This window comes from Drosophila montana, unplaced genomic scaffold (genome assembly GCF_035044405.1).
Source record: "Drosophila montana isolate Dmon_TW-CO22-7 unplaced genomic scaffold, ASM3504440v1 contig_2438_1, whole genome shotgun sequence".
Taxonomy (NCBI): domain Eukaryota; kingdom Metazoa; phylum Arthropoda; class Insecta; order Diptera; family Drosophilidae; genus Drosophila; species Drosophila montana.
This window is the reverse complement of record NW_026997315.1, coordinates 1,178,780-1,202,473: the sequence shown is the minus strand read 5'-3', so window position 1 is coordinate 1,202,473 and position 23,694 is coordinate 1,178,780. Positions and strand designations below refer to the sequence as shown.

The 23,694-nt window shown below is 40.2% G+C and overlaps 4 protein-coding genes across 6 annotated transcripts; 3 read left to right on the top strand and 1 right to left on the bottom strand.

Moving 5' to 3' along the window:
* The first annotated feature begins 449 nt into the window (after nt 1-449).
* LOC135428169 (plectin-like) lies at nt 450-3,371 on the top strand. Its single transcript, XM_064682001.1, has 2 exons — nt 450-1,384; nt 1,444-3,371. The coding sequence occupies exons 1-2, from the start codon at nt 580-582 to the stop codon at nt 3,264-3,266; spliced, it is 2,628 nt and encodes an 875-aa protein (XP_064538071.1). The 5' UTR covers nt 450-579; the 3' UTR covers nt 3,267-3,371.
* Nucleotides 3,372-7,440: 4,069 nt separating this feature from the next.
* LOC135428097 (T-complex protein 1 subunit zeta-like) lies at nt 7,441-9,344 on the top strand. Its single transcript, XM_064681905.1, has 2 exons — nt 7,441-7,584; nt 7,668-9,344. Exon 2 carries the CDS (start codon nt 7,677-7,679, stop codon nt 9,273-9,275), a length of 1,599 nt encoding a protein of 532 aa, XP_064537975.1. The 5' UTR covers nt 7,441-7,584; nt 7,668-7,676; the 3' UTR covers nt 9,276-9,344.
* Nucleotides 9,345-10,595: 1,251 nt separating this feature from the next.
* On the bottom strand, nt 10,596-11,661 carry Prosalpha4T2 (Proteasome alpha4 subunit, Testis-specific 2). 2 transcript variants are annotated; one of them, XM_064681906.1, is made up of 3 exons: nt 11,480-11,661; nt 11,183-11,412; nt 10,596-11,130 (listed from the first exon to the last, which is right to left on the bottom strand). In XM_064681906.1, the coding sequence occupies exons 1-3, from the start codon at nt 11,579-11,581 to the stop codon at nt 10,701-10,703; spliced, it is 762 nt and encodes a 253-aa protein (XP_064537976.1). In that variant the 5' UTR covers nt 11,582-11,661; the 3' UTR covers nt 10,596-10,700. The 2 variants fall into 2 exon arrangements, with proteins under 2 accessions (XP_064537976.1, XP_064537977.1); XM_064681907.1 differs by having other exon boundaries at nt 11,473-11,660.
* Nucleotides 11,662-18,705: 7,044 nt separating this feature from the next.
* On the top strand, nt 18,706-23,284 carry LOC135428189 (dihydropyrimidinase-like). 2 transcript variants are annotated; one of them, XM_064682030.1, is made up of 11 exons: nt 18,706-18,782; nt 20,022-20,183; nt 20,240-20,380; nt 20,443-20,492; nt 20,559-20,833; nt 20,902-21,048; nt 21,363-21,601; nt 22,012-22,247; nt 22,504-22,604; nt 22,672-23,038; nt 23,107-23,284. In XM_064682030.1, exons 2-11 carry the CDS (start codon nt 20,041-20,043, stop codon nt 23,184-23,186), a joined length of 1,779 nt encoding a protein of 592 aa, XP_064538100.1. In that variant the 5' UTR covers nt 18,706-18,782; nt 20,022-20,040; the 3' UTR covers nt 23,187-23,284. The 2 variants fall into 2 exon arrangements, with proteins under 2 accessions (XP_064538100.1, XP_064538101.1); XM_064682031.1 differs by lacking the exons at nt 22,012-22,247; nt 22,504-22,604; nt 22,672-23,038; nt 23,107-23,284 and adding an exon at nt 21,652-21,802.
* The last annotated feature ends 410 nt before the right edge of the window (nt 23,285-23,694 follow it).

The window sequence follows — 23,694 nt, the reverse complement described above, 5'->3', positions numbered from 1 at the left end:
AATCTTATATGGCAATATATACTGTTTTCAAAGTTACTTTTAACAAGGTCAACATTTTCGAGCAGCACTTTTTTCACATATCTGCAAAAGGGAAGTATCTACAAGGGTATTAAGTATTCGGCGTCCTGAAGATATCCTTACTTTCTCAATCGTGTATCATTTAAAATTACTTAAGTTTTGTGCAGCTACAAAATTTCAGGCAGCTATCTTACCGATGCAGGTAAGTTTCGAGGCAGCTAAGCAAATTATACTGTAATATGAATATGATATTATATAATATGAATATGAACAAGAGAAAAATGATAGCTAAATTAACATTGATTAGAAGAAGCATTTACTTTAATATTTGTTCCTGTCACAAGGCTCTTATCTATATGTTAGGGCAACTAAATACCTTCAAACAGTAATCCATGACAAAAAAAAATATAGTACAACGTAAAAAATAAAAAAAAAAAAAATAATACATAAAAATACACTACACAGTTACACAATTTATTGTAATTACTTTTGGGAATTATTGCAATTTGCGGTTTTTCCACAACTTACATTCCACAATACACTATCCTTCACGGCTTAGAAATGAAATTAAACAGGGCATGCGCTGCAGAGCCGGGCCACAAGGAGTACAAAAGATTTCACATAGGGTTTCGGCCTGTGGTAATATCGGCCGAACGCTACAATGGTATTGTGGACAGATCGAACCAGAAGGAAAAGCAGGAGATGCTGGAGGCGATTGAGGAGGAGCAACGGTACAAGCAATACCTCAAAGATGGTAACGATGCCTTGTTGAAGCGCTTCAAAAACTTGGCCGATACGCAGGGCGAGGACGATGACCAACGTCAGGCTACCAGAGATAAGGCCCTGGCTGAAGTGGCAAAAGATCAACAGGCACAGAAGCTGCTGGAACAGATGCGCAAGGAGCGCATCATGCGTGCCAATCGAATTTTGAACTACTTGAAGCCAGGTCCGCGTGCTCTCCACCAGGCTGTGCTCAACAGCGAAATGATTTACCAACGCGATTACAATCAAGCGCTCAAGTGTGAATTTGCCGAGGATGCTCGACGCCAGCAGCAACTGGACGAGAAGCAGTGTCCGGAATTTTTGATACCATTTGGCCATGTGACTGAGGAGCAGGAGAAGGCACAGCAGGTCACCAAGGCGAACGACATGCGCGCTTATTACTTGAAGGACCTCGAAGCAAGACGTCTGCGCAGACAGGCTAGGAAGGAGCACGAGGTATTAGATAGCATTGTACAGCGCGAAAAGTACAGGTGCATGCAGGAGCAGGAAGAGAAAGCCGCTAAGGCGTTGGCAGAAAAGAAGCGCGAGTTTTGCCGAAGTGCCTATCGTGAGGCTCTCAAGGAAAAGGCCGAGAAAGCCAAGTGTAAGTTGAAAGTACTCGATTTGATTAGCCTTTTGATCCAACTACAATCCAATCCATAGTCGAGAGCATGTGTGACAATATCGAGGACCGAATTATCTGCGTCGATAAGACAACACAGCGAAATATGGATGTACGCTTCAACAAGCAAACGAAGGATATGCGCCAGAGCCGCATCCGTCAGCTGGAGGCACACGCTGTGCAGCTCTGCCAGAACCAGCAGGCCACAAAACGTCAGCTGCAACACATGCAGGATAAAGCTGTGGATCGGAATGATGACGAAATACGCATGGATGAGCTACGGCGGCAATGTGAGATCAAGAAGCTGTCGGAGCAGCGCCGGCAGTACGAGCTGGAGAGTCAAAAACAGCAGCAAGAGAAAGATGAACGCCTTGCAGAGATTCGTCGTTACCAGATCGCTACACGATTCAAGAACGAAGAGGCAAATAGAAAGTTTGCGACTGTCGCCAAGAAGCAACAGGATAAGGTTACCGCCGATCTGCGCGATATACTGTGCGGCCAGCGCAAGGAATTCCTGGATCAGCGTCAAGAGGAGCTAATGCGGATTACTGCTTGCGATGAAGATCCCCATCTGAAGGAAGACGTTCTCTTCTTCGAGGGAGCAGTCAAGTCAATGGAGGATTCGAAATCCATCGGTCGGCCCTTGTATCCGATTGCCAAAGCTGTCGAGGAATACCGCCGGGAGAACCATCTGGACATGGTGCCCGAGGGTCAAATGGTGCGTAGAAGCAAGTTACGCGACGCTTGCTGGCCAGGCTACTACTCCAAGGCGGAGCTGGCCTACAGAAAGTACGAGCATCGCGAGGGGTGCCGACGCGAACAGGAGAAGGAGCGCCACTCTATTTTTAACAATTGCATCAAGATCACCAAAATGGCATCCGAGGAGCGACCGTATAAGCGCTGCACCATCGAGTGTCCCATGCACTGCTTCCAGCACCGCGGCATGCCCACCATGGACAGCGTCCATTCCATGGATATGCCTGGATTTATCTGCTACGAGATGGAACTGCCACCTGCCAAGTGTCCAAGCATTAAGGAGATTGCGACGCCGTGCAGAGATTGTCCACCAAGTGATGGCGCTTGCCTTTGTCCAAGTATTATGCAGGTAATGAAGCCAGGCGAGGAATATCCTCCCAGCGAGCCAAAGGCGCCCAGCGAGCGAAGGTCGCCCAGTCTGAATTACACATCCGAAACAGAGAAAAAGGCAGCTGAGTCCACTCTAGCCAAAGCTGAATCAACACTATCCAAATTTAGTTCTAAAAGAGTTACGGCTGGCAAAGAATCCACAACAGCCAAGTACAGTATTAATTCAGGATCTACAAAACGCAGCGCTCGAAAGCCAGATCTGAGACGTTATTCGTCCGCAAAGCCTTTAGCTCAAACCAATGCTGAAAATTTACCTTCCGTCAGCAAAATAGATCTGACACGCCCCGTCAAGTCGTGTCCGGAAACCAATTGCTCTCTTCCAAGTGTTATGCAGGTGATGAAGCCAGGCGAAGAATATCCTCCCAGCGAGCCAAAGGCGCCCAGCGAGCCAATGCCGCCCAGCGAGCCAAGGGCGCCCAGTCCGAAATTCACATCCGAAGCAGAGAAAAAGGCAGCCAAAACTGAATCAACACTATCAAAATTTAGTTCTAAGAAAGTTGCGGCTGGCAAAGAGTCCACAACAGCCAAATACAGTATTAATTCAGGATCTACAAAACGCAGCGCTCGAAAGCCGGATCTGACACGTTATTGGACCGCAAAGCCTTTAGCTCAAGCCAAAGCTGAAAATTTTCCTTTCGTCAGCACAGTAGATCTGACACGCGCCGTCAAGTCATGTCCGGAAACCACTTGGTCGAAAACCCAAAAACAATTCGATTGAACAGCTCTGTTGTGGCCATTTCAAAATTTACGTTCATCTAGTGTATCTTGTATTCCTGCTTGTCCCAATGGGAGAGTGCAAAGTAAAAAAAGGAATCTACCTAAACGCCAGGACATTCTTTTTCTGTATACTCTTCGCACAGACGGCACAGGAAATGACGTTAATGGTTTTTTAAAAGCACTTAAACTTGGCGCAAACTTTTCCACATCTTTTTTTCCATCACTTTGCTATTTGCTCGCCGCCTGAAAGGACCTGAGGTTGGGTCCAGTCCAAGGCGTTGGGCATAACCCTTGTATTGGTTCTGCCGCGCTTTATTTAACACAAGACAAGAGTCTGGGCAGAGTGTCCAGCTGAGAGTGTCGGAGTGTCCGGCGGGCCAATGGCCCTTTTGCAGTATAGTTGTAGAAAAATGAGTCATAAATTCCAATTATTGTGTGGGCAAAGTTATTAGGTTACTTTGTCGTCAATTTGCGACTGACTTGGATGACATTTTTGTTTTCATTTAGCTTATTAGAAGGAGACATGTCAAACGTTCCGTTCAAGTGCACATAACTTAATTTAACCCGCAACGGGTTGATGAACCCCCAACAGCAACGGGGCACGGGTCACCTTCGACTTGATAGCTGCCCAGGCGAATCTCATCAAGATAATTACGCTGCGCTTTTCTTTTCTCTTCAACATCTTTGGGGCTGCGCCTCCCGACGGGTTAATCAGCTCCCCCATTAAACTTTGTATTCTGCGGCGCGACGGCGCTTAGTGGAGCCCACAGCTCCAATTAACGCAACGGTCCGCATCTTCTTAGCAAAGTTATGAAAAGTTTGCCAGCCGCCAAACTTAACTCATTTGCAGCGGTGGCCACAGATCGTTTATTGGTCGGCCAATCTGTCCGTTTGACCGTCTATTCCAAGCACGACACTTCACCATAAATTGCCCAAAAGATGACCCCAGCCAAAGCCTCTCAACGAAGCGCTTCCAAGGAGGTCAAGCCATTTAAAGCATGAGCCAATACTGAAGCCAGGCACACACCAGTTGAATTTTACAATAAAGATAACTTCTATTCTGAAATATGAAAATAATATTTACCAAAGAGTCAAAAGAAGAAAGAAGTTAAGGAACTTAATTCATTAAATACTTAAATAATACGCTGAAATTACAGCATTTTTTTAATTACGAAATCTTTCTGAAAATCATTTTCTTAAATATTTATACAATTTTATTTCAAAAAGTCGAGGGACTACGCTTGAAGTTTATATGCTACATCAGGCTCAGATAGCGTTAGCTCTGCTATAATAGTTTGTGGATCCATTTTTTTACTCACAGGCGGGCGGGGCAGCTAACAATGGCCCTCGGGTGAAGGGGGTGGCATGCAGCGACTACTCCCGTGTTTGGCTCAAAATTCAATTCTCTATTTTTTTCCATAAAAGGGCATTGCAGTGCCGAAAACATTTCAATTTTTTGTGCACCTTTCAAATTCCATTTGGACTGACAAATAACAAGTTGGTATGCTACACAGAATACCAGAAGGTAGTTGACTAGCAGATACTCTGCACATAAATTGAGAATACTTAACATTTGCATTTTACATTTTATCACTTATATTTTTAATTTAGCAAATTTTTTCTAGACAAATATTTAAAAATTTAAAGAATAGCTTGCAACTGCAATTGTCCTAACTTCATTTATAGTTTACAGGAAAAACTTTTAGAAACTTAAAAAAAAATCAACGGATATATTTAAAAGGGTCCAATATATATTATCTTAAAATGATTAAAATATATTACATTAAATATATATCCGAAAATATATAGTCTCAGTATTTTATTGAAATTTTTGTAACATAAATATTGCATATATATGATACTCATCCAGACATGGTAAAATTACAGAGTATTAAATCTCATTGAATTCCACTGTTTACTCAACAGGATTTGTAAAAATACATTTGCAAAGTTGGGCAAAGCATACATTTTTTTAGGCAGAAAACAAAAGAGTTCAGGAAAGAAAATAGTTAACCGGAATTCCATGTTCATATTTAAGGCTTGTTCCCTAATGAACTCGCTTAGCATTTTTAAAATTAAATTAAAAACTGTTTATCTAAGACATTAAACAAGCAATAACTTTTTAAGGAAGACGAACATAAATGCAAATTAATAAATAAAATAGAGTTTGCAAAAAATTGACCAAGTCATTAACATTTTAATTTATTTGATTGCCCTGGAAGCTGGGCATTCTATTATAATGGGGCACAAGAAAAACTCAAATATTTTGAAAAGAAGGCCTTTTACTAATGAGAATACAAGCATGCTAAACGACACCAAAATGGCAATTATAACAAACAACAACAATACATAAAACAAACAAAATACAAAAGGAAATTCAACAAGTGGCCTCGAACAAAAGGCATAAAATGAGTAAATGCAAACGGAAAAACTGTTGCAAAGACTAAAGCGCAAGGAAAAGCAAGCAGCAGACAATGGCAAAGAAAGAACCCATGGCGTATACGTGGGAAAAGCCAAGCACAGCTCAATTGTAATATTAAACAAAATGCTAGCACTTTTGCCTTCGCACACACATACACACACACGCACACATTTTCTCTTTTTTTGCACCACCGTTGTCGCTCTTCTTTTCGCCTCTCACACTTTGGCTGTGCGCTCGCATTATGCGCTCTGCCAGTTTAAAACTCAATAAAAGTTGCAGTATGAAAAATTACTTAATGAAATTAAGTGTGATAAGTGTGAGTGCTGGGCGAGAGCAGCAGGAAAAATCAGGAAACTCTGGAAAACGGAGAAACACAAGCCGCTGTGGGTATGTCGAGAGTAGCACCTAGGCAAGAGGCAACACGGCACTCGACACAGTTGAGTGGCAAGTGAGAAGACGGCGGGAGACTGTAAATAATAATAAAGGCATGACTTATTGGTTTGGCAAAGGGACCACAGGACGGCAGGACTTGAGTCCTGTGCGAGCTGCCACTGCTGAAAGTAATTCCTATTAACGGCTTAGCAGCCTGCTGCAAGTGGATTTTGATTGGACAATCTAGAATGCACAACAGCAGAGCTCTGCTAAGGGCTCTACAATTTATTATTAAACGGCAACTTACACCCGTTTACAGAAAAGAGAAAACGTAGAAATAAATGAGAACTTTATGAAATAATTTCTCATCAGCAGTGATTATGTATTTCATTCATTCGTAAATCTGAAACGATTTTGCTTGGATCTAACCGAAGTTTTATCAATACCACAAGATAAACTAACAAATTAACCTACATGATTTTGAGCCATGCCTAAAGTGTGTTTTAGCTAAGGGAATTTATTATTATAATTCAGTGAAAACTCTCCTAATTAACACTCCTTTTGAGCGTACATTTTCCTTCTATTAGGTTCTACCTGACGGTCGCTGTCCGCCCAAGAGATTTGTGACTGTAATATTTTTTATTCGGCCATTCGTTACGCCAGCTTTTAATTTTGTCTAATGGCATAATTTTCCATTAAGCTTAATTGCGTTTCGTTTTCTCATCCTCATGTTAGAATGCTGTGAAAATGTGGCAGACGAGAGTTTATAAGCTGACGACACACGTTTAAAAAATACTAATACTAACTTAAAATAAAAGTTACAATGGTCAAATAATGTCTGCTATAAATTCTTTTGGATTTCTGTGGAGTGAGTTATAGATTCTTTAACCTTACAAATTATTATTGTTCAAGGACCTCCTCCAACCACGACATAGGAGACGCCCCAGAGTCCCCCGACTACCTACGTGACGATGCAGCCTTACTCAAAAAGCCGCCTTTGACGTTTGTCCACGATAAAGCCTGAGGACCCAAACAGGCTTGGCGTAATATCACCTAAGCCAACTGTGTTGTAATAAAAATGTATGCTATTTTTGATTCAATACAATAAACAAACAAAAAAAAAAAGGAAAAATAATGTATGCTATAAATTCTTTTGGATTTCTGTGGAGTGAGTTATAGATTCTTTAACCTTACAAATTATTATCACATGCATTACCATTTTTTACCCCTTCCAAATAAAACGTCCTGTACTGTCTTTCATTTCCCTTGTGACATCTGATATGATAACAATACGTTCCGATTAATCAAAGAATGCTGTGAGAACAAGGCATAAAGTATCAAGATTAACAGAGTTGCCATACTCCATTAAATTGGTTCACATGTCAAAAGATATAGAGCTGCCAAGCTGGTTTAAATTGATTTGTTACGGTGCAGAAATTGTAGAAAAGTTTTTCATCAAGCTTCGCAGAAAAAGTTTTTATATCAACACGTTATCCTTGTTATATCTCTATCTCGATCTCCCCAAGTAATTTTCAGTCGAAAAACTTGAAGAAAGCATATATAAAATTGTTGACTAGATTATTCTACCAAAAAGTTTTTTTTATTCAGAACTCGACAATGGCAGCGATAAGTCTGTTAAACCCGAAGGCGGAAATCGCTCGCGCCGCTCAAGCGTTGGCCATTAACATTACGGCGGCGACGGGTCTGCAGCGACTGATGGCCAGCAATCTGGGACCAAAGGGCACCACCAAGATGCTCATCTCGCCGGCCGGCGATATAAAGATCACCAAGGATGGCAACGTGCTGCTGCAAGAGATGCACTTCTGTCATCCGACCGCCTCGATGATTGCCAGGGCCAGCACCGCGCAGGATGCAGCCACTGGGGATGGCACCACCTCGACTGTGCTGCTGATTGGTGAGCTGCTGAAGCAGGCAGATCTGCTCATTGCGGAGGGACTGCATCCTCGCCAGCTTACCAATGGCATTATGCAGGCCAAGGATCAGGCCATACAGCTGCTGCAGTCGCTCTCCATGCCCGTTGAGATTGAACGCGACATACTTGTGGCACTAGCCCAGACCAGTTTGAGAACCAAAGTGGACGCGAGTTTGGCGGACTTGCTAGCCAAAATCTGTGTGGATGCTGTGCTGAGCATACGCAGCGATAGGCAGCAGCTTCTGGATCTGAATATGATCGAACTCATGGATATGAAACAATACACAACACTGGAAACGCAACTGGTGGAAGGGCTGGTGCTGGACCATGGTGGGCGGCATGCTAACATGCCCACATACCTCGAGCAGGCGTACATACTTACCTGCAATGTGTCGCTGGAGCTGGAGAAGACCTCCGTCGATTCGAGTTTCTGCTATAAGTCTGCCGAGGAGCGTGAGAAATGCGTCATCGAGGAGCATCGTTTTATCGATCAGCGTGTGGCCAAGATTATTGAGCTGAAGCGAAAGCTTTGCAGCAACAATAGGCGTGGCTTTGTAGTCATCAATCAGAAGGGCATCGATATACCCTCGCTGGAGGCCTTTGCCGGCGCTGGCATTCTGGCCCTGCGTCGTGCCAAGCGCCGTAACATGGAGCGACTGATTCGTGCTTGCGGCGGCGAGGCGTTGCACTCGCTGGAGGATCTGAGCGAGGAGCATCTGGGCTATGCAGGCCTAGTGTATGAGCAACAACTGAGCGAAACGAAATATACGTTTGTGCGGCAATGCCGCAATCCCAGCTCTGTGACCATACTGATTCGATCTCCCTCGCGTCACCAGACTGACACCATTAAAGATGCCATTCGCGATGGACTCCATGCCATACAGAATACCATTGAGGATGGATGTCTAGTGCCCGGCGGAGGTGCCTTCGAGCTGCACGCCTACAAGGAACTGGCCAAGTTCAAGCTCTGGATTAAGGGTAAAGCCCAGCTGGGGGTTCAGCTGTTCGCCGACTCGCTGCTCGTCATACCCAAAACTTTGGCCATCAATAGCGGCTTTGATGTGCAGGACACCATCGTGAAGCTGACGACGGCTGCCAAGGAGAGTGAGCAGCTGGTCGGGCTAGATTTGGATACAGGAGAGCCCATGAATCCAACAGAAAAACGCGTCTTCGATAACTACTGCGTTAAGAAACTAATGCTGAACTCATGCTCTGTCATCGCATGCAATCTACTGCTGACTGATGAAATAATGCAGGCGGGCATGACTAGTTTCAAGGGCTAACAGAGATGCTAAACAAGGAAATTATAATATACAGGAATTACCCTAATAAACATAAATTGTTTTGGATTATTACGCTCTGGCAATTTTATAGCAAATTTCAAAACGAGCTCGTCAAATTCTATAGAAATTCTATAGAACCGACCTCATTTTCGTAAAAATTTTAATGCAACTCCTTTGCATATCTTGCAAATTTAAATTTCAATCGATAGTCCTAATCCAAACGAGCTTAAAAAGCTAAAGCATTTCAAAATCAGACTTAGTCTACTCGAGATATTAAAATATAAAATTTTTTCCAAATTTTAAATGACTGTAGCTTAGTCGAATAAAGTCCGATCTTGAAGCGAAGTGCATTTTTGGGCTTGTGAAATTTATTTGGAAATGAGATAATCAAAAGTTTTCGGTATAAGAACCAATCCCATTTCCGTAAAAATTGTGAATTTTGATCTTGAATTTGTTTATCTAATTTAAACGATTGCAAAAGTATAAAACTCTTGTCTTGATATAACCAAAGTACTGGATTTATTACATTTAAGAAGGCTTTAATCGCAAAACTCGACTAAATGGATTTCAAGAATACACCTGCATTGGCGGAAAATGGGTGAAAGCCAATAATTGATATGTTCATAAAAATACTTGGCCCGTGCTAAGAAATCAGAATACACAAGAAAATAGCGCATAGCAAAGGGTGAACCAAGTAGAAATACCTCAACTTAGAAGAATTTCCAATAGCCTATCAATATTAACAAAGTTAGCAACTGCAAAAAATCAGAGCTCACAGCTTGTTTTCTCAAGCCAATAAATACACTCATGCCTGCGCCATGGTATGCCATCATAGATGTGGAGGGAAACTCGAGGCGTTACCCAAGGCGCACATTTGATTGAAACAGTTGCCCCAACCAGGCGAGCTCGAACACCTTGAAAATGCCACTTGGCTAAAATCTGTATTTTGCGAATGGCTGAAAAATATTGAAGGCAACAAACAAGCTGCCAATGGAAAGAAGGCAGCATGCCACAAGCTACGCATGAGTGTATGTTTGTGCCGGCATGCAATTTTGGCGCAAATTCAATTTCCATTTTCACTTAAAAGTTCTTAACTCGCTTTTTTTCTGCCATCCGCTGTCCGCACACAAAGGCTGGCCAAGTTTGGCTAGGTCGACTGGCCCGTTCAGGATTGAGTGAAGAGTGTGGAGTTTTCGATGCCGAAGTACATAAAGATGCCCTTGAGGCAAATTAAGTGATTTGCTCACTTTACACATTTTTCGTGCTGATTACTTTTGCCGGCCCCGAAAGGGCAGAGGTTAAAATTAAATTGCCAAAAGAAAAAGTTCATCAAGTCTTGATTGGGCCGAAAGGTTAACAAATATGCCGCTGGCTAACGTGAATTTAACACAGAAGAAAATATATCATATAGTATATATCTGCTAATCAGGACTTCCCACGCTGCTTTTGCTTGGCCGCCTCCTCCTCGGCGTTCTCCTGCTTAATGACCTGCACCAGATGAGCCACCACCGCTGGGCTGACCATCTCCAGTGGCTGCTGGTACTTGAGCACGGCCAGCTCATAGAAGTTGGCATTCAGGGCTGTGGCCGTGAACAGGGCGCGCACCACATGCTTTACGGCTGTGGCATCGTCGGGCGAGCTGGCCATGTCAGATGCATTCTTCTCCAAGTACTCGCGCATTGTTTTGCCCAGACGACCTGTCGTATTGGCCGACCACTCGTAGTAGATGCCCGAAGGCTCGGTCTGGTATAGATGCGGCTGCCCATCCGCATCGAAGCCACCTATCAGACAGGAGACGCCAAACGGACGCCGTCCATTGCTCTGCGTATAGTTCTGTTTCAATTTCGCCAGATATCTATCAGAAGCAACATTTTCAGGATCTCTTCAGATAATTCAAGGCCACTCACCGTGTAATATACTCCACAGTTGCGGGTCGCTCAAAGTTCAGTCGATGGCTCTGAGCCTCGCTCCGGGCGCGATTCACCAATATGCGAGCATCGGCCGTGAGACCCGCAAATGTTATTATCAGATGATCATCCAGTTTTCTAATTTTACGCGCTGTACGCTCTATTTGCAGGGTATCCGCGGCCTTTTTTTCTACGCCCAGCACAATGCAATCCTTCGTGCGCAGTCCCACCTGTGCAGTACCGTGGAAAAAGCCATTAAATGCGTGGGCAAAAACAAAAATGAAACTTGCCACTTGCCACTGTGGAACCTTTGCGCACCGCCTCTTGGGCGTATTCCACTTGCAGCAAATGTCCATCGGGCGAATATATTGTCACAGCCCCATCGTAACCGCCAGGCATTGTACAAAATATATGTTGAAGTGTATACTAAATGGAAATTTTATATTTTCTGTAAATTTTTACGTCTTTTGTTTCGAGTAAAGCAAATATTAAAAATGTAATCAACATCGGCGCCGAAAACTATGTTATTTTAGGGCTGTGATTTCTGACCAAGGCAAGTCCAAGAATTAAGAAAAAATGATTTACAAAAATCTGTTGCATAGTGTATTTGCTGTGAGGAAGTAGTTTGCATAGAAAACAAGCCTTCAAACCGACTTTGAGCTAATTTATCTAATTTATTTTAGGCTTTGAATCGAACCTTAAGCCAGTTGGCCAAACTGCCAAAACCGTATTTTTATTTAAAAATTTTAAAAACAGTTTCAGGATGCGACAGATTTTTGGGATCAAGCAAACCTTGTTATGTGCGGACTGCAATTTACTTCTTATTTAAAAATAACAAATTGAGCTGTTTTATTAAAATGTTTATGAATATGTCAGACCGAGACTTAAACCAAAACCGGAAACCAACCTAAAAGCAGGGTTCGAATCGTCCACTTATTTGCCGGAACTTCTACCCAATTTTAAAAGAATAAATAAAATATTAAAAATAATATGCAAATGTTGTATAAAAATACTCAGAGGCTTTAATTTCAATCTTTTAATTGATAGTACTTCATTATACCATTACACTTTTCCAGTATCAGGTCTGTAGTTGATACTACCTCGATAAGTTTGTTATCCAAAGAAGTATTGTTTCTGACGGAGATATCGCATTCCTCTCCACGGGTTTTCATCACGGTGCACAAAAGCTCTTTCCCTTTCATCACACATAGGAAGCCATCATTACTAATATCGGTGAGGTGGAAATCCTCTCGTTTACATTTTCTCTTACTGTTTCTGTGTAAATATGTCGATGCCAACAAGATAGACTTTGGCGTGGCCATGCTTGCCTGTCTTAGAGGTCCACTAAGAGGACGCAAATGCGTCCCTTTAGCATCACATATTAATTTTTAAGCATCGCTGAGCATTGCATCGGCTAAGTTGCAGATGCACCCGACGCTGCCGAATTTTTGCTGTTCAGAATCCGACATTTTGGCATTCATGTAAATATATCCCAAAACTGTTTCACTTAAACTATCAACAACAATCGAAAAATGTACATGCCTCAAAAATTCATTAGCTGTCAAAAATAGTTACCATCTCAGGCCTATTTCCAAGCCCAAAACAGCTGCTAACCTAATTTTGTCATCGTATCACATTTAGTAGCAACAAATGTTCCACAAAAGAAATCAACACAATGGAGCAAATCTGTAATGGCCATCGAAATAGCTTCATTTTGCTAATGTGTGTAGGCTCCGGCCCCTCCATGAGGGCGTTGCCCGTTGCCATCTATAGAAATGTTTAGTATGCCGCAAGCGTGTTGTCTGCCATAAATTTATATTTAACATTTTATGACAACCGTGCGCCGGAGTCCTTGTGACCAGGATCCGAATTTTTGGCGGCATACTTAGTTGAATTGAACACGTGCCAATGTCGCGTTGTCTGGCCCTACTGAAATCCCAATCCAGATCCCAAACACGTTACCAAATGCGACAGCCAAACAAATCTATGGCTATCGCGATGGGAGGTAAATAGAATTACGCAGCACTATAATTATTCTAAACATTTTCTATTTTGCTTACGTGCACCTGCGGCTATTTGATAGCATACGTTAAATTCGCTGGGAAATTCGAATTCTTATTGAAAACACAATTTGCCTGCGAGGTAATCAAGGAAATGCAAGGAAATCACATAATTAAATGTTGAATATAATAAAATAATTGTCAACAAATTTGAATGACTGTAATTGAATGACCTTTGAAACTGCAATTATTAACTAAATTATTAATTATTTTTATTAGCCAGCGGGACGTATTAAAGTCATGTCACAAATAATTACAGAGCGCTAGAGAGCATATAGAGCCCGAGATATCTCCATCTGTGCAAAACACAGTTTATATCAAGGCAAGGAGGGGCTTACAAAATAATATTGTTCAAATCAAAATTAAGCAGTTGCAAAGACAACGATTTGTAGATGCCTTCTGACAAACATCTGGGCCTTGGCCAAGATCAGTTCCAAAAGAGTTGGTAAATACGTATATACGCTCTCAATTACCAAGCCACGCTCTAATCGACCTGATGTATTCCATCTCCAACAAATTTATACGTTGATCGCAGCTCCCTTTATATTGAAAAAGTTTACACTAACTACAGTTTGTCAAGCTTTGTTTCCTGCTCCATAAGCTAGATGTACTGAGAACAGATAACTTCACTAACAGCTGCCATGGAAACATTTCTTCAACGGGTAAGGTAAGGGTTCCTTTCCGAGTTGCTATTGACATTCGACAAACTTTTCATTAGAAACTACCAAGGCCAAGAGGTCTTGAAGTATATTTAATATTCGCCTGGCACTTTTTATAAGTGCTTCTAAAGTGTTCATGTGCTCGATATGCCACTAGTATAAACAAATTTAGAAGCTTGAAAGCTTTTGCTTTTTTTTAAGTAATTACATTTTATAATTGCAAAATACACACATTTAACTCAAGTAAAATGTTAATCACTTAATAAAGCCCACTAAGCAATTTAAATAAACATTTCTCAGTCATAGCTTAATAAGCAGCACTTCCATCCTAAAATAAAGCACGCCCTCGGCCAGAGAAACCAACTGAAATTAAGTATACGCAGCGTTCCCATGCCAATGGCATCTGATTAGGCACCATGAGCTCTAAATACAAGTAGTAGTACACATCGAACGCTGTCGAAAATATTTTCTCAAAAACACGAATCCGCCGCAGGGCAGCTACTCGAGCTCAGTAGGTGTATGAGGGTCCATGGGGCGCCGTGGGGGATTGAGGAGCAGACAAGACATCCACATAAAACAAGCAACAGCATGAACAAACAGCAGTGAAATGCGAAAGTCCTGGGGAACTCAGCGCGATTTGTTTGCTCGAAGCTTAATTTGTAGCGGCAAATGGTGTTGATTGTTGTTTTTCTTACATCCTCATGCCACCCCTACGCTCACTCCAACCCAGCCCCCGCCTCTTCTACGCATCCAGCCACCTTAGCTTAGCGTCCTTGCGAACGCAGCTAAGGACCAATAAAAGTTAAAGGCGCTACAGTGGATAAACACGACTTCAAGTATTGTTTCGAGCACTTCGGATGCTATCTCCCAGCTGCAATGCTGTGTCTGGAAATTAATGATCAGCAATGCGAAGCTGTAAATGGCAAGTGGTAGTTAAGCATTTGCCATTTATTTTACCACATATCCCCCTCAGCGAAAGTCGCGTGTTTTACATCACATGTCGAACAATTTTTGATTATTAATTAAAAGCATTCACTAATTTGTTTATTAGCAACGGAAACATTTTGGAAAAATGACGGGAATAAAATCAGCTGTTCTCATCTTAAATTCTAATTAAATGTACACTTTATTTCTATACGAATTTTGAGCACGTATTACAGGGTTGTGCACGCTTAAATTTTAACATTCATTTTTATAACATTTCTCCAATTTTGAAGGTTTTTAATTTTTCAGCCATTTTCACCTGTAAAAGTGTATAGATTTATTTTACTTTTACAGCTAATCATTATGTGTATATTTAAACAAAATTTATTTAATTAAACGAAGATATTATATATTGATAAACTACTTAAACTTTAGTATTTAATTTTTCATCCATTTTCCGCCTGTGGCGGTGGATATAAATAGTTAACATTGACTGTCAAATATCAAGTCTATATTTATAAAAAAGTTATATATTTATTAAATACTTGAATGTTAGTAATAAAATATCAAGTCAATATTGACATTAAATCCTCTAAACCATATACAAGTTATATATTTATTAAATGCTTGAATGAATATGCATCTTTTGTCATTCGCTGCCAAATATCAAGTCTTCTATTTATACAGATTATAAGTATAAATTTAACTTGTTGTTAAGTGAATTGGACACGAACCAAAATAGACACTGACGCGGTCAAAATGCAAATGAACTTTAAAATGCAACGTCTATCGATCAGAGCTACCACCACCAAAACCCACACATAGACATAGTCCTAGACTGGGCGGATCGGGACTCAAACAGCGCCTGGTAGAACGGCAATTGCCCTGGCAACAGACATGCTTGGCAATCTTTAAATGCGTTCGGTATACGTGTATGCGTGTTTGTTTGTGAGGGGTCTCGCTTAAGTAAACAGAGCAAGGTAGATAGCGTAGAGGGCGGACACTGGTTCAGATTCAACTGCTGTTGGAAATGGCGTCCAGACATTCACCTGAGCCCTTTTAATAAACCTAGCAACGCGCAGCATTGTTGACTTTGCTCTGTATTCAGATGCTCTTGCCGCCCCCTTGCCAACTCCCCCTTAAGTGGCATTTAGTGTCAACGAACTGGTATACACAGACCCCGCCACGACCTGGCCCGTCAACTTGCCCACTTTTCAGTTATTAAGTCGTTTGTGTTTATAAACGAGCCGCCGACAGTCGCCCAACTTGACAAACGTGAACGTGAGTCGTTTCCATTCGCCCACATCTGCAGTGCAGAACGCAGCTTATTACGAGCACACGTTCAAGGAGCAACAGTCCTGTCCAATTTGTGGCCAGTCATGTATCCAGAACACCTCAGGCTGTGCTCCCAAGTTTGACAGGAACTATCAAAGTTTCCTGAAATGTGTCGAACTCTTAATCAATACGTGTGCTAAAATTCAATTTACCCAATACTTATACTCAATCTAATTGGAACAACTATTTTGGCTTCAACTGTAGCAAAAGTCTAAGCCGTAAATAAGTTTTGCCAATAGCAATGCTTGCGTACAAAGCAACCATCTTTTGAAGAAAAAATCGGAAAAGCTGGCATTTAGAAAACATCTTACCTCCCTATGCTATGCATCAGTTAACATTTGTATATACTGTTAAAATGCTGTAAGCTAATTAACAGGAACAAAACTTAACATCTGTATCTGTCGACTAGAGAATCTTGAATTACATATGAAAAATACCTTTTAAAATGTCATCATACGTTTTAAACTGAAATGTAATGTTATCAAGACCAACAACTTTTCAGTTTCAATAGTTTATTGAGCTCCATTGTAACACTGACTAAAAGTTTAAAATTGCACTTAACAGCAAGCTTAAATAAAAGTCAGAGCTCTCCAACTCAGCGTAAAGTGCAACCAATTGCTGTAAAGTGCAACGCAGACTGCAATCAGTCAGGCTGTCGAGCCCCCTTATCCTGGAGATACCCATTCGCGATATTGAGATGCGAACTAAAAGCCAAATGGCGACAAATGTCGCGCAAATTAATGGCAATAGCTACGCGGCGCTTCACGAGTATTGATAGATAAAAATGCTGCCTGAAAATGGGAAATGGAAATGGAAGTGAATCAACTCAGTCGAGAGAAAAAGGAAGCTTCACTAATGGTCAAGACACGTCAAATAAATTCTGAGTGCAGCTGTCGCTTTAGTTGCAGCTCTCAAATAGCTTGAGTCAAATTGAAGCTGCGAGTAACTCAAAAAAAAACCAAAATTGGTGAAATAAAAAAATATTATAGCGTTATGGGTAATAACTTTTATGACTAAGAAATATGTACTTTGTAGTACATAATAGCATAACCATATAATATTTATAAGTACAACCAACAATAGGTATTTATTTTTGTTTAAAATAAATTTTGAATATTTATAAAAAAATAAAGTTAAATCAACCTCTTTATGTTCCTCTACAATGTTCCAAAGGATTCCTATAACAAACAGTAAATAATATTCTGGGATTATTTTTTTCTTAACCGTTTTCCACGAGAGATGCTGTTCTCCCTTTTTTATGTCGCATTCTTATAACTTATATATAATTATAACAAACATGCAATAATTATTTAATTAATTTAATTTTATAAGTTTCCGTTTTTTTTGTCTCTCTTTCCGACCAACACCTTAAACATAGAAAGTCTACTGTTGAAATATACCCGAACAAAACATGTTAACAAGTACTTGGATATCCGACTTACCTTTTAGGATGCTATTATATAGTATATGCATAGGGCTAATATTTACAGGCAATCGTGAGAAATGAACACTTTATCATAGCTGTCATTGGAATGCTTAACTAGGATTCGAGTCCAGCGTGAAATTCTTCGTGTATGCTAAAACAAAGAAAAGAACAGAGTCAACTTATCGTTTAATTTATGCAGCAGACGGGCAGGTGTGAACAGGTGGAAGCAAAGACAACAAAAGCGGCAAAATTGCGTTTAACTAAACGGCTAAATAAGCTAAAAGGATTTCTGGCCATGACGAACACAGCATAGCAATGGGAAACAGCCACTTGAGGTTTACCTGAGGAATAAAAGCAGACAGAGAGCGCGATAGTCTGGGCATTAAGTGAGAGCGCTCTTTAAGGTATTTGCCACAAGTCAATGCCACACAAAAGTGCCACAGATCGGCTTTGGATTTCGGTTGGTGTCGATACGAGCATTACATATATGCAGTTTTCATTTTTCGGTTCAAGCTCTGCAATTGCAACTGTTCGCCGCAGAAGGACACGCGACCCACATGCATATAAACATTTCACGGCTGAACGACATATCTGCGAAATTTTTATGGCCAGTGTGTGGTGCCTGACTGGGTTTTCTCCGCTTCCTGTGGACTCGAGTTGTGCACACAACCAAACAAGGGAATAAAAAAAAAACAGCCAATAAAAAGGTGAAAGAATATGTAGTATGTATATACATAGCTGTGGCCTGGCAGCTATCTCTGTATAATCCACTTTATATTTTCACACTAGTGAAAAAATTGAATATAAACATAAATCCCGTTTACTATAGGGATTATTATGGCACAAAAATATCAAAATTGACATTTATAGAGATTGAGGATTAGAAAGCCTTTTGACAAGAATGTAAAGCTATTAAAAATGTTCGTTTATAGGAAACTCCGTATTATTCGTCATTATTAAGATTAACTAAATATTTTAAACAGCTTCAAACTTGGCGCCTATGAAATCGCTTGATCTCGATAAGCTATCGATAACCTCTGCAGCGTTAGCATAACAGCTTTTCAACAGCTCACTTGAGTTTAACAGACTCTTGCGTTAACATTTTTTATTAGTCTTATCAGATATTTTCGTCGGAAGCGGTTGTGTGTTGCCCGGTTTGTTGACTTATAAACTCCCAAAACATTCAAAGCTTAACGGTAAAGAGTATAAGAAATCTTTTAATTAAAGAAAAACTTCATCTTAGATACAATTAATGCTTTGAACCTAAAGCAAAAGATTGTTTTTATTGCATTGCCTTTGCTACGTATTCAAGTGGTTTTCTTAATATACCGAGGCATACAGAAAAGTGTATATACTATAAATACCTCTGAACAGCAATAAAATTTTAAAATTTGTTTGCCTGATGTCAAAATATGTGTCTTAGGTTTCTAAACTTGTGATTGGTAAAAAATAACTCTCGTTCATGTGATTATATATGCACGTGTTATTATTGTACAAAATAATTCAAAACGCCTTTAGGTCTGGTGATTACATCGCATATAAAGAGTGGGTCAGAGAGTAATGTTTTTCGCACTTGTTTGGTATATACGTGCATACATATTTGGATCTGCGTATATGTATTGTAGTTGTGTGCATATGTGTGTAATTATTCACATGTGGCCGGTTCGTTGATAATTATTTCCATTTTTGTAGAGTCAGCTATTTATACCTACGACAAAACTAGAATCTTGTTATTGCACGCCGCTTGAATACATATGGATGTATATTGATGGCTACATATGTTACGCATAAGTCCGATTTATGCTGTTGCTACATGTTAACTCATTGTTACCTAAATAGGTCCTCTGCTGACAACTAGTTTGAGTTCAAGTGAAATTTTACAATTTGCTACTCCACTTTCTTTTATTTTTCACAACCACCAAAATCGTTAAAAATGCATTTTCTTTTGGGCTTTCGACTATGCTGGCAATTGCTATGTGTATTTTTATATTTAAGCACACATGAACGCATCTGCAGCAAATCTAAAATAGATAATATATGTGATAAATAGGACAAACGTATTTAATTTTTGTAAATAAATACATAAATAAATATTGCGAAATTGTAGGTTTATTAGCGGGAAATTCCAATTGATTTATTCCTTTGACTTGTTGCGACGAAGGATGGAGGAGTGTTAAGGGCAGCTATAAAATAAAAGATACTTGATTTGTCAGTACTATTAAAGAAGCTACATGTAAAATTTGGTGACTCTAGTTCGTAAAACTTAAGAGGCTTGCGCAAAAAAAGGGACAAGGAAAAGGAAAGGAATAGGATTTAAAGACTAGAAATATAAGTAAATAATTAAAACCACCATAAACATATTTATTTATTTTGTACTTATCTATATCGAATATATACCCAAATATAATTTAAATATATTTCAATATTATTCATAGCTCATATCGTATTATCACCATGTTAAACAGTCCGGCGCCAGTCAAAAAAGTGCCCATACATCTGCAAAGCGCGCAGAATCGTGTATATATAAAAAATGGCCAAGTAGTTAACCACGATAAGTCTTTTAAAGCGGATGTTTACATAGAGGATGGCAAAATCAAGTATGTAATTAAACTTCAAGAAAGTGTCAAAATTTGATTAACTCAATCCCCTGCAGATTCGTGGGATCCGCTGCTGATATTACGATACCGGGCGGAGTGCATACAATCGATGCTAGCGGAAAGCTGATAATACCAGGTGGCATTGATCCCCATACGCATATGCAGCTACCTTTTGGCAATGCGGTGGCCGTCGATGAGTAAGTATCCTGAAATATTCTAACTTGCAGTTATACCAATATATATTTTATAATCAAACTAGTTTCTATCATGGAACCAAAGCGGCTGTAGCTGGTGGCACGACCATGATAAGTAGGTATTCTCTATAGTAGATACGAATATTAGGAATCAAGATTTGAAATTTTATTTCAATATTAGTTGACTTTGTATTGCCCAACAAAAACGAGTCCATGATCGAGGCTTATGACAAGTGGCGCAGCTGGGCTGATCCCAAGGTTTGCTGTGACTACGGACTGCACGTGGGCATTACTTGGTGGTCAAAGTCGGTAGCTGAGGAAATCGGCATACTCTGCAAAGAGTTGGGCGTCAATTCATTTAAGACCTTTATGGCCTACAAGGGGCTTTACCAGCTGAACGACTCGGATCTCTTGGATGTCTTTGAGCGCATTAGAAGCTTGAATGCCGTGGCTATGGTAGATTTATATCAAATCAATATAATATTATATATTGTTCAGATAATTAATATCTCAATTCTATTCAGGTGCATGCTGAGAATGGTGATATTATTGCCAAGAACGCAAAACGCTTACTAGCCCAGGGCGTAACTGGACCCGAGGGGCACGAGTTGTCGAGGCAGGAGGAAGTTGAGGCTGAGGCCGTTCATCGTGCTTGCATTTTGGCTCATCAGGTGAGTGGAGCCAAACAAGATTGCTTGGTGAAACCCTGGTAGTAATATCAACTTTCTTGTATATCTGACATGTAGTTTAACATGCAGTCAGTTAGTTAGTTTTATTTATAAGCGTTTTAACTGGAAAAAGTTGCAAGGCACATAATGTTTTAACCCGAAGATACCTGCAATGGACCAGCCTTGCTCATTATCATAGGTGAAGTCATTTTAATCCTCGGGGTATACTTTAGAGCAGCTGTTACCTTATATACAATGAACATAAGACAACAAACTTTAACTGTTTATTTCCCACATTGTTTACCTACCTATTATAGGTCGATTGTCCACTTTATGTCGTGCACGTTATGAGCAAATCGGCTGGCATTGAGATAGCTCGCGCCCGTCAACGCTATAGTGAGAAATATATATTTGGTGAGACGTTAGCGGCAGCTCTCGGTACAGATGGCACCCACTATCGCTGCCAGCATTTTGATCATGCGGCGGCTCATGTGCTTAGTCCGCCTCTAAGACCCGACAAGACCACCCCCGAGTTCCTGATGAAGCTGCTAGCCAAGTAAGTCAAGACTTTAGAATGAGGTCTAACTCTTACTAACTTTAGTTTAGTTTGTTTTTATTTCTACTAAACCCCAGTCGTTGTACACGATGGAAGCTCACAAGCTAAGCCCGATTTGAAATTGTTGTAATATCTTTATGTTCATGCAAAATTTGCCCTGAGATGCTCCCGGCGTACCCAGCAAATGCTTTGCCGAGTCAACCAATTAGTGAAACGCCAAGAACGATTGAATATAGTCATTGGCGTAGTGAGTATATGCTTGCATTTATAATATTTTTTCATTAAAACAAAAATACCATATACGATCTCCAAAACAATGTACTTAATATTGAAGTTCGAAAGTACATAAATTAAAAATGTTTTTGATATTCTGAAACCAACAAAATATATTACTTTACTTTATTTAACAGCGATGACCTTCAGACAACCGGCAGTGATAATTGCACCTTTAACAAGAAACAAAAGGAACTCGGCTTGGGAGACTTTACCAAAATACCAAATGGTGTAAATGGTGTTGAGGATCGTATGTCCCTGGTGTGGGAGCGGGGTGTACATTCGGGTCTCTTGGATCCGTGCAGATTCGTGGCCATAACCAGCACAAATGCCGCCAAAATATTTAATATTTATCCACAAAAGGGAAGCATCTGTGAGTTTGGGAATATATAAATTAATAAACGCAAAATAATAATAAGTTATTCTATAAACATGCAAGATATTTCGCTCTTATTATATATTAACAAAAATATATATAGCCTAAAGTATTTGTATATTAAATATCATTAATATAATTAACAGTAAGAATAGAAATAATATTTAGAAGAATAATTCGTCTATTTTAAGTTTAACATAATTAATATCTAAAATTCATATAATATTTCCAAAATTGAAATTCCTTTTTTTAGCAATTGGTTCGGATGCTGACATTGTTATCTGGGATCCGCAAGCTACACGCACCATTTCTAAGGATACCCATCATCATGCATGCGATTTCAATATTTTTGAGGTAATTACAAAGATATGTACCTTATTTCTACCTTTTAATAATATCTATTATTATAACTAACCTAAAGGGCATGACTGTTCATGGTGTCCCGGAGTATGTGTTGGTGCGCGGACGCATCTGTGCCGAGAATGGATCAGTTCGTGTTGCAGAGGGTTTCGGACGTTTCATACCCACACCCCTGCGTCCGCCGTTTGTTTATGACAGGATTGAGAGCAAGGAGGAGCCAAAGGACCAGCCCGTGGAGCCAAACAACAATGCGACTAAAAAGTTAGCCGAACTGGACTCGCACATCAGTGCACAAGAGCCACCGTCTGCTCTGTTCTCTGGTAACCCAATACCCATGTCGCCAGAGGCAGCTCGGAACGACACTCCAAGTGGGCGTGCACGCGTTGATGGTAAACGGGATCAACAGGAATCATCCTTTTCAATAAGCGGTGTGTAGTGAAGAGAGAATCGTAAACAAACTGAAACTATTTGTCACTTTAATACATTTTTATTGCAGAAGAACTGGATACATCGGGCGTACGCTCATCCATTAAAGTAAATAATCCACCAGGCGGTAAATCTACTGGTTTTTGGTAATTGAAATTATGAATGTCACAAAATAGGAAACTTAAGAAAAATTCTTGTGCTTGACTTGTATTTAATATGAGAAAATATATATTAGAATACTGCTCAAAGTTTTTTTATATGTCTCTTATAACCTCGAATGAAGGTTAAAAACCTGATAATTTTCCAAATTTTAAAACTCTTCTTAAAGTCTCTGCGATCGACGCATTCATTTATTCTTACAGACGGGCATAGTGCTTGATGCTGCTCAAGAATTTTATAATTTGCGGAGTCGGACAGGTTTCCTGCTGACTATTACAGAAGCTTTTTACCCATTTTCTAGGATGAGAAAAATGTGTATTAAATATGTTCAAGAAAAAAGTATTGTATTTATGTCTGGCACTTGGCTGCTTTCCCTGTATCTACTTTATATTTATATAGCGCCAAACTTGAGGATAAGCATAACTCCCGTTTAATATAACCCGCTGACTCTATCAAAAATTGGCATTTATTGTTTGCATTGGCCTTACGATAATGTTAG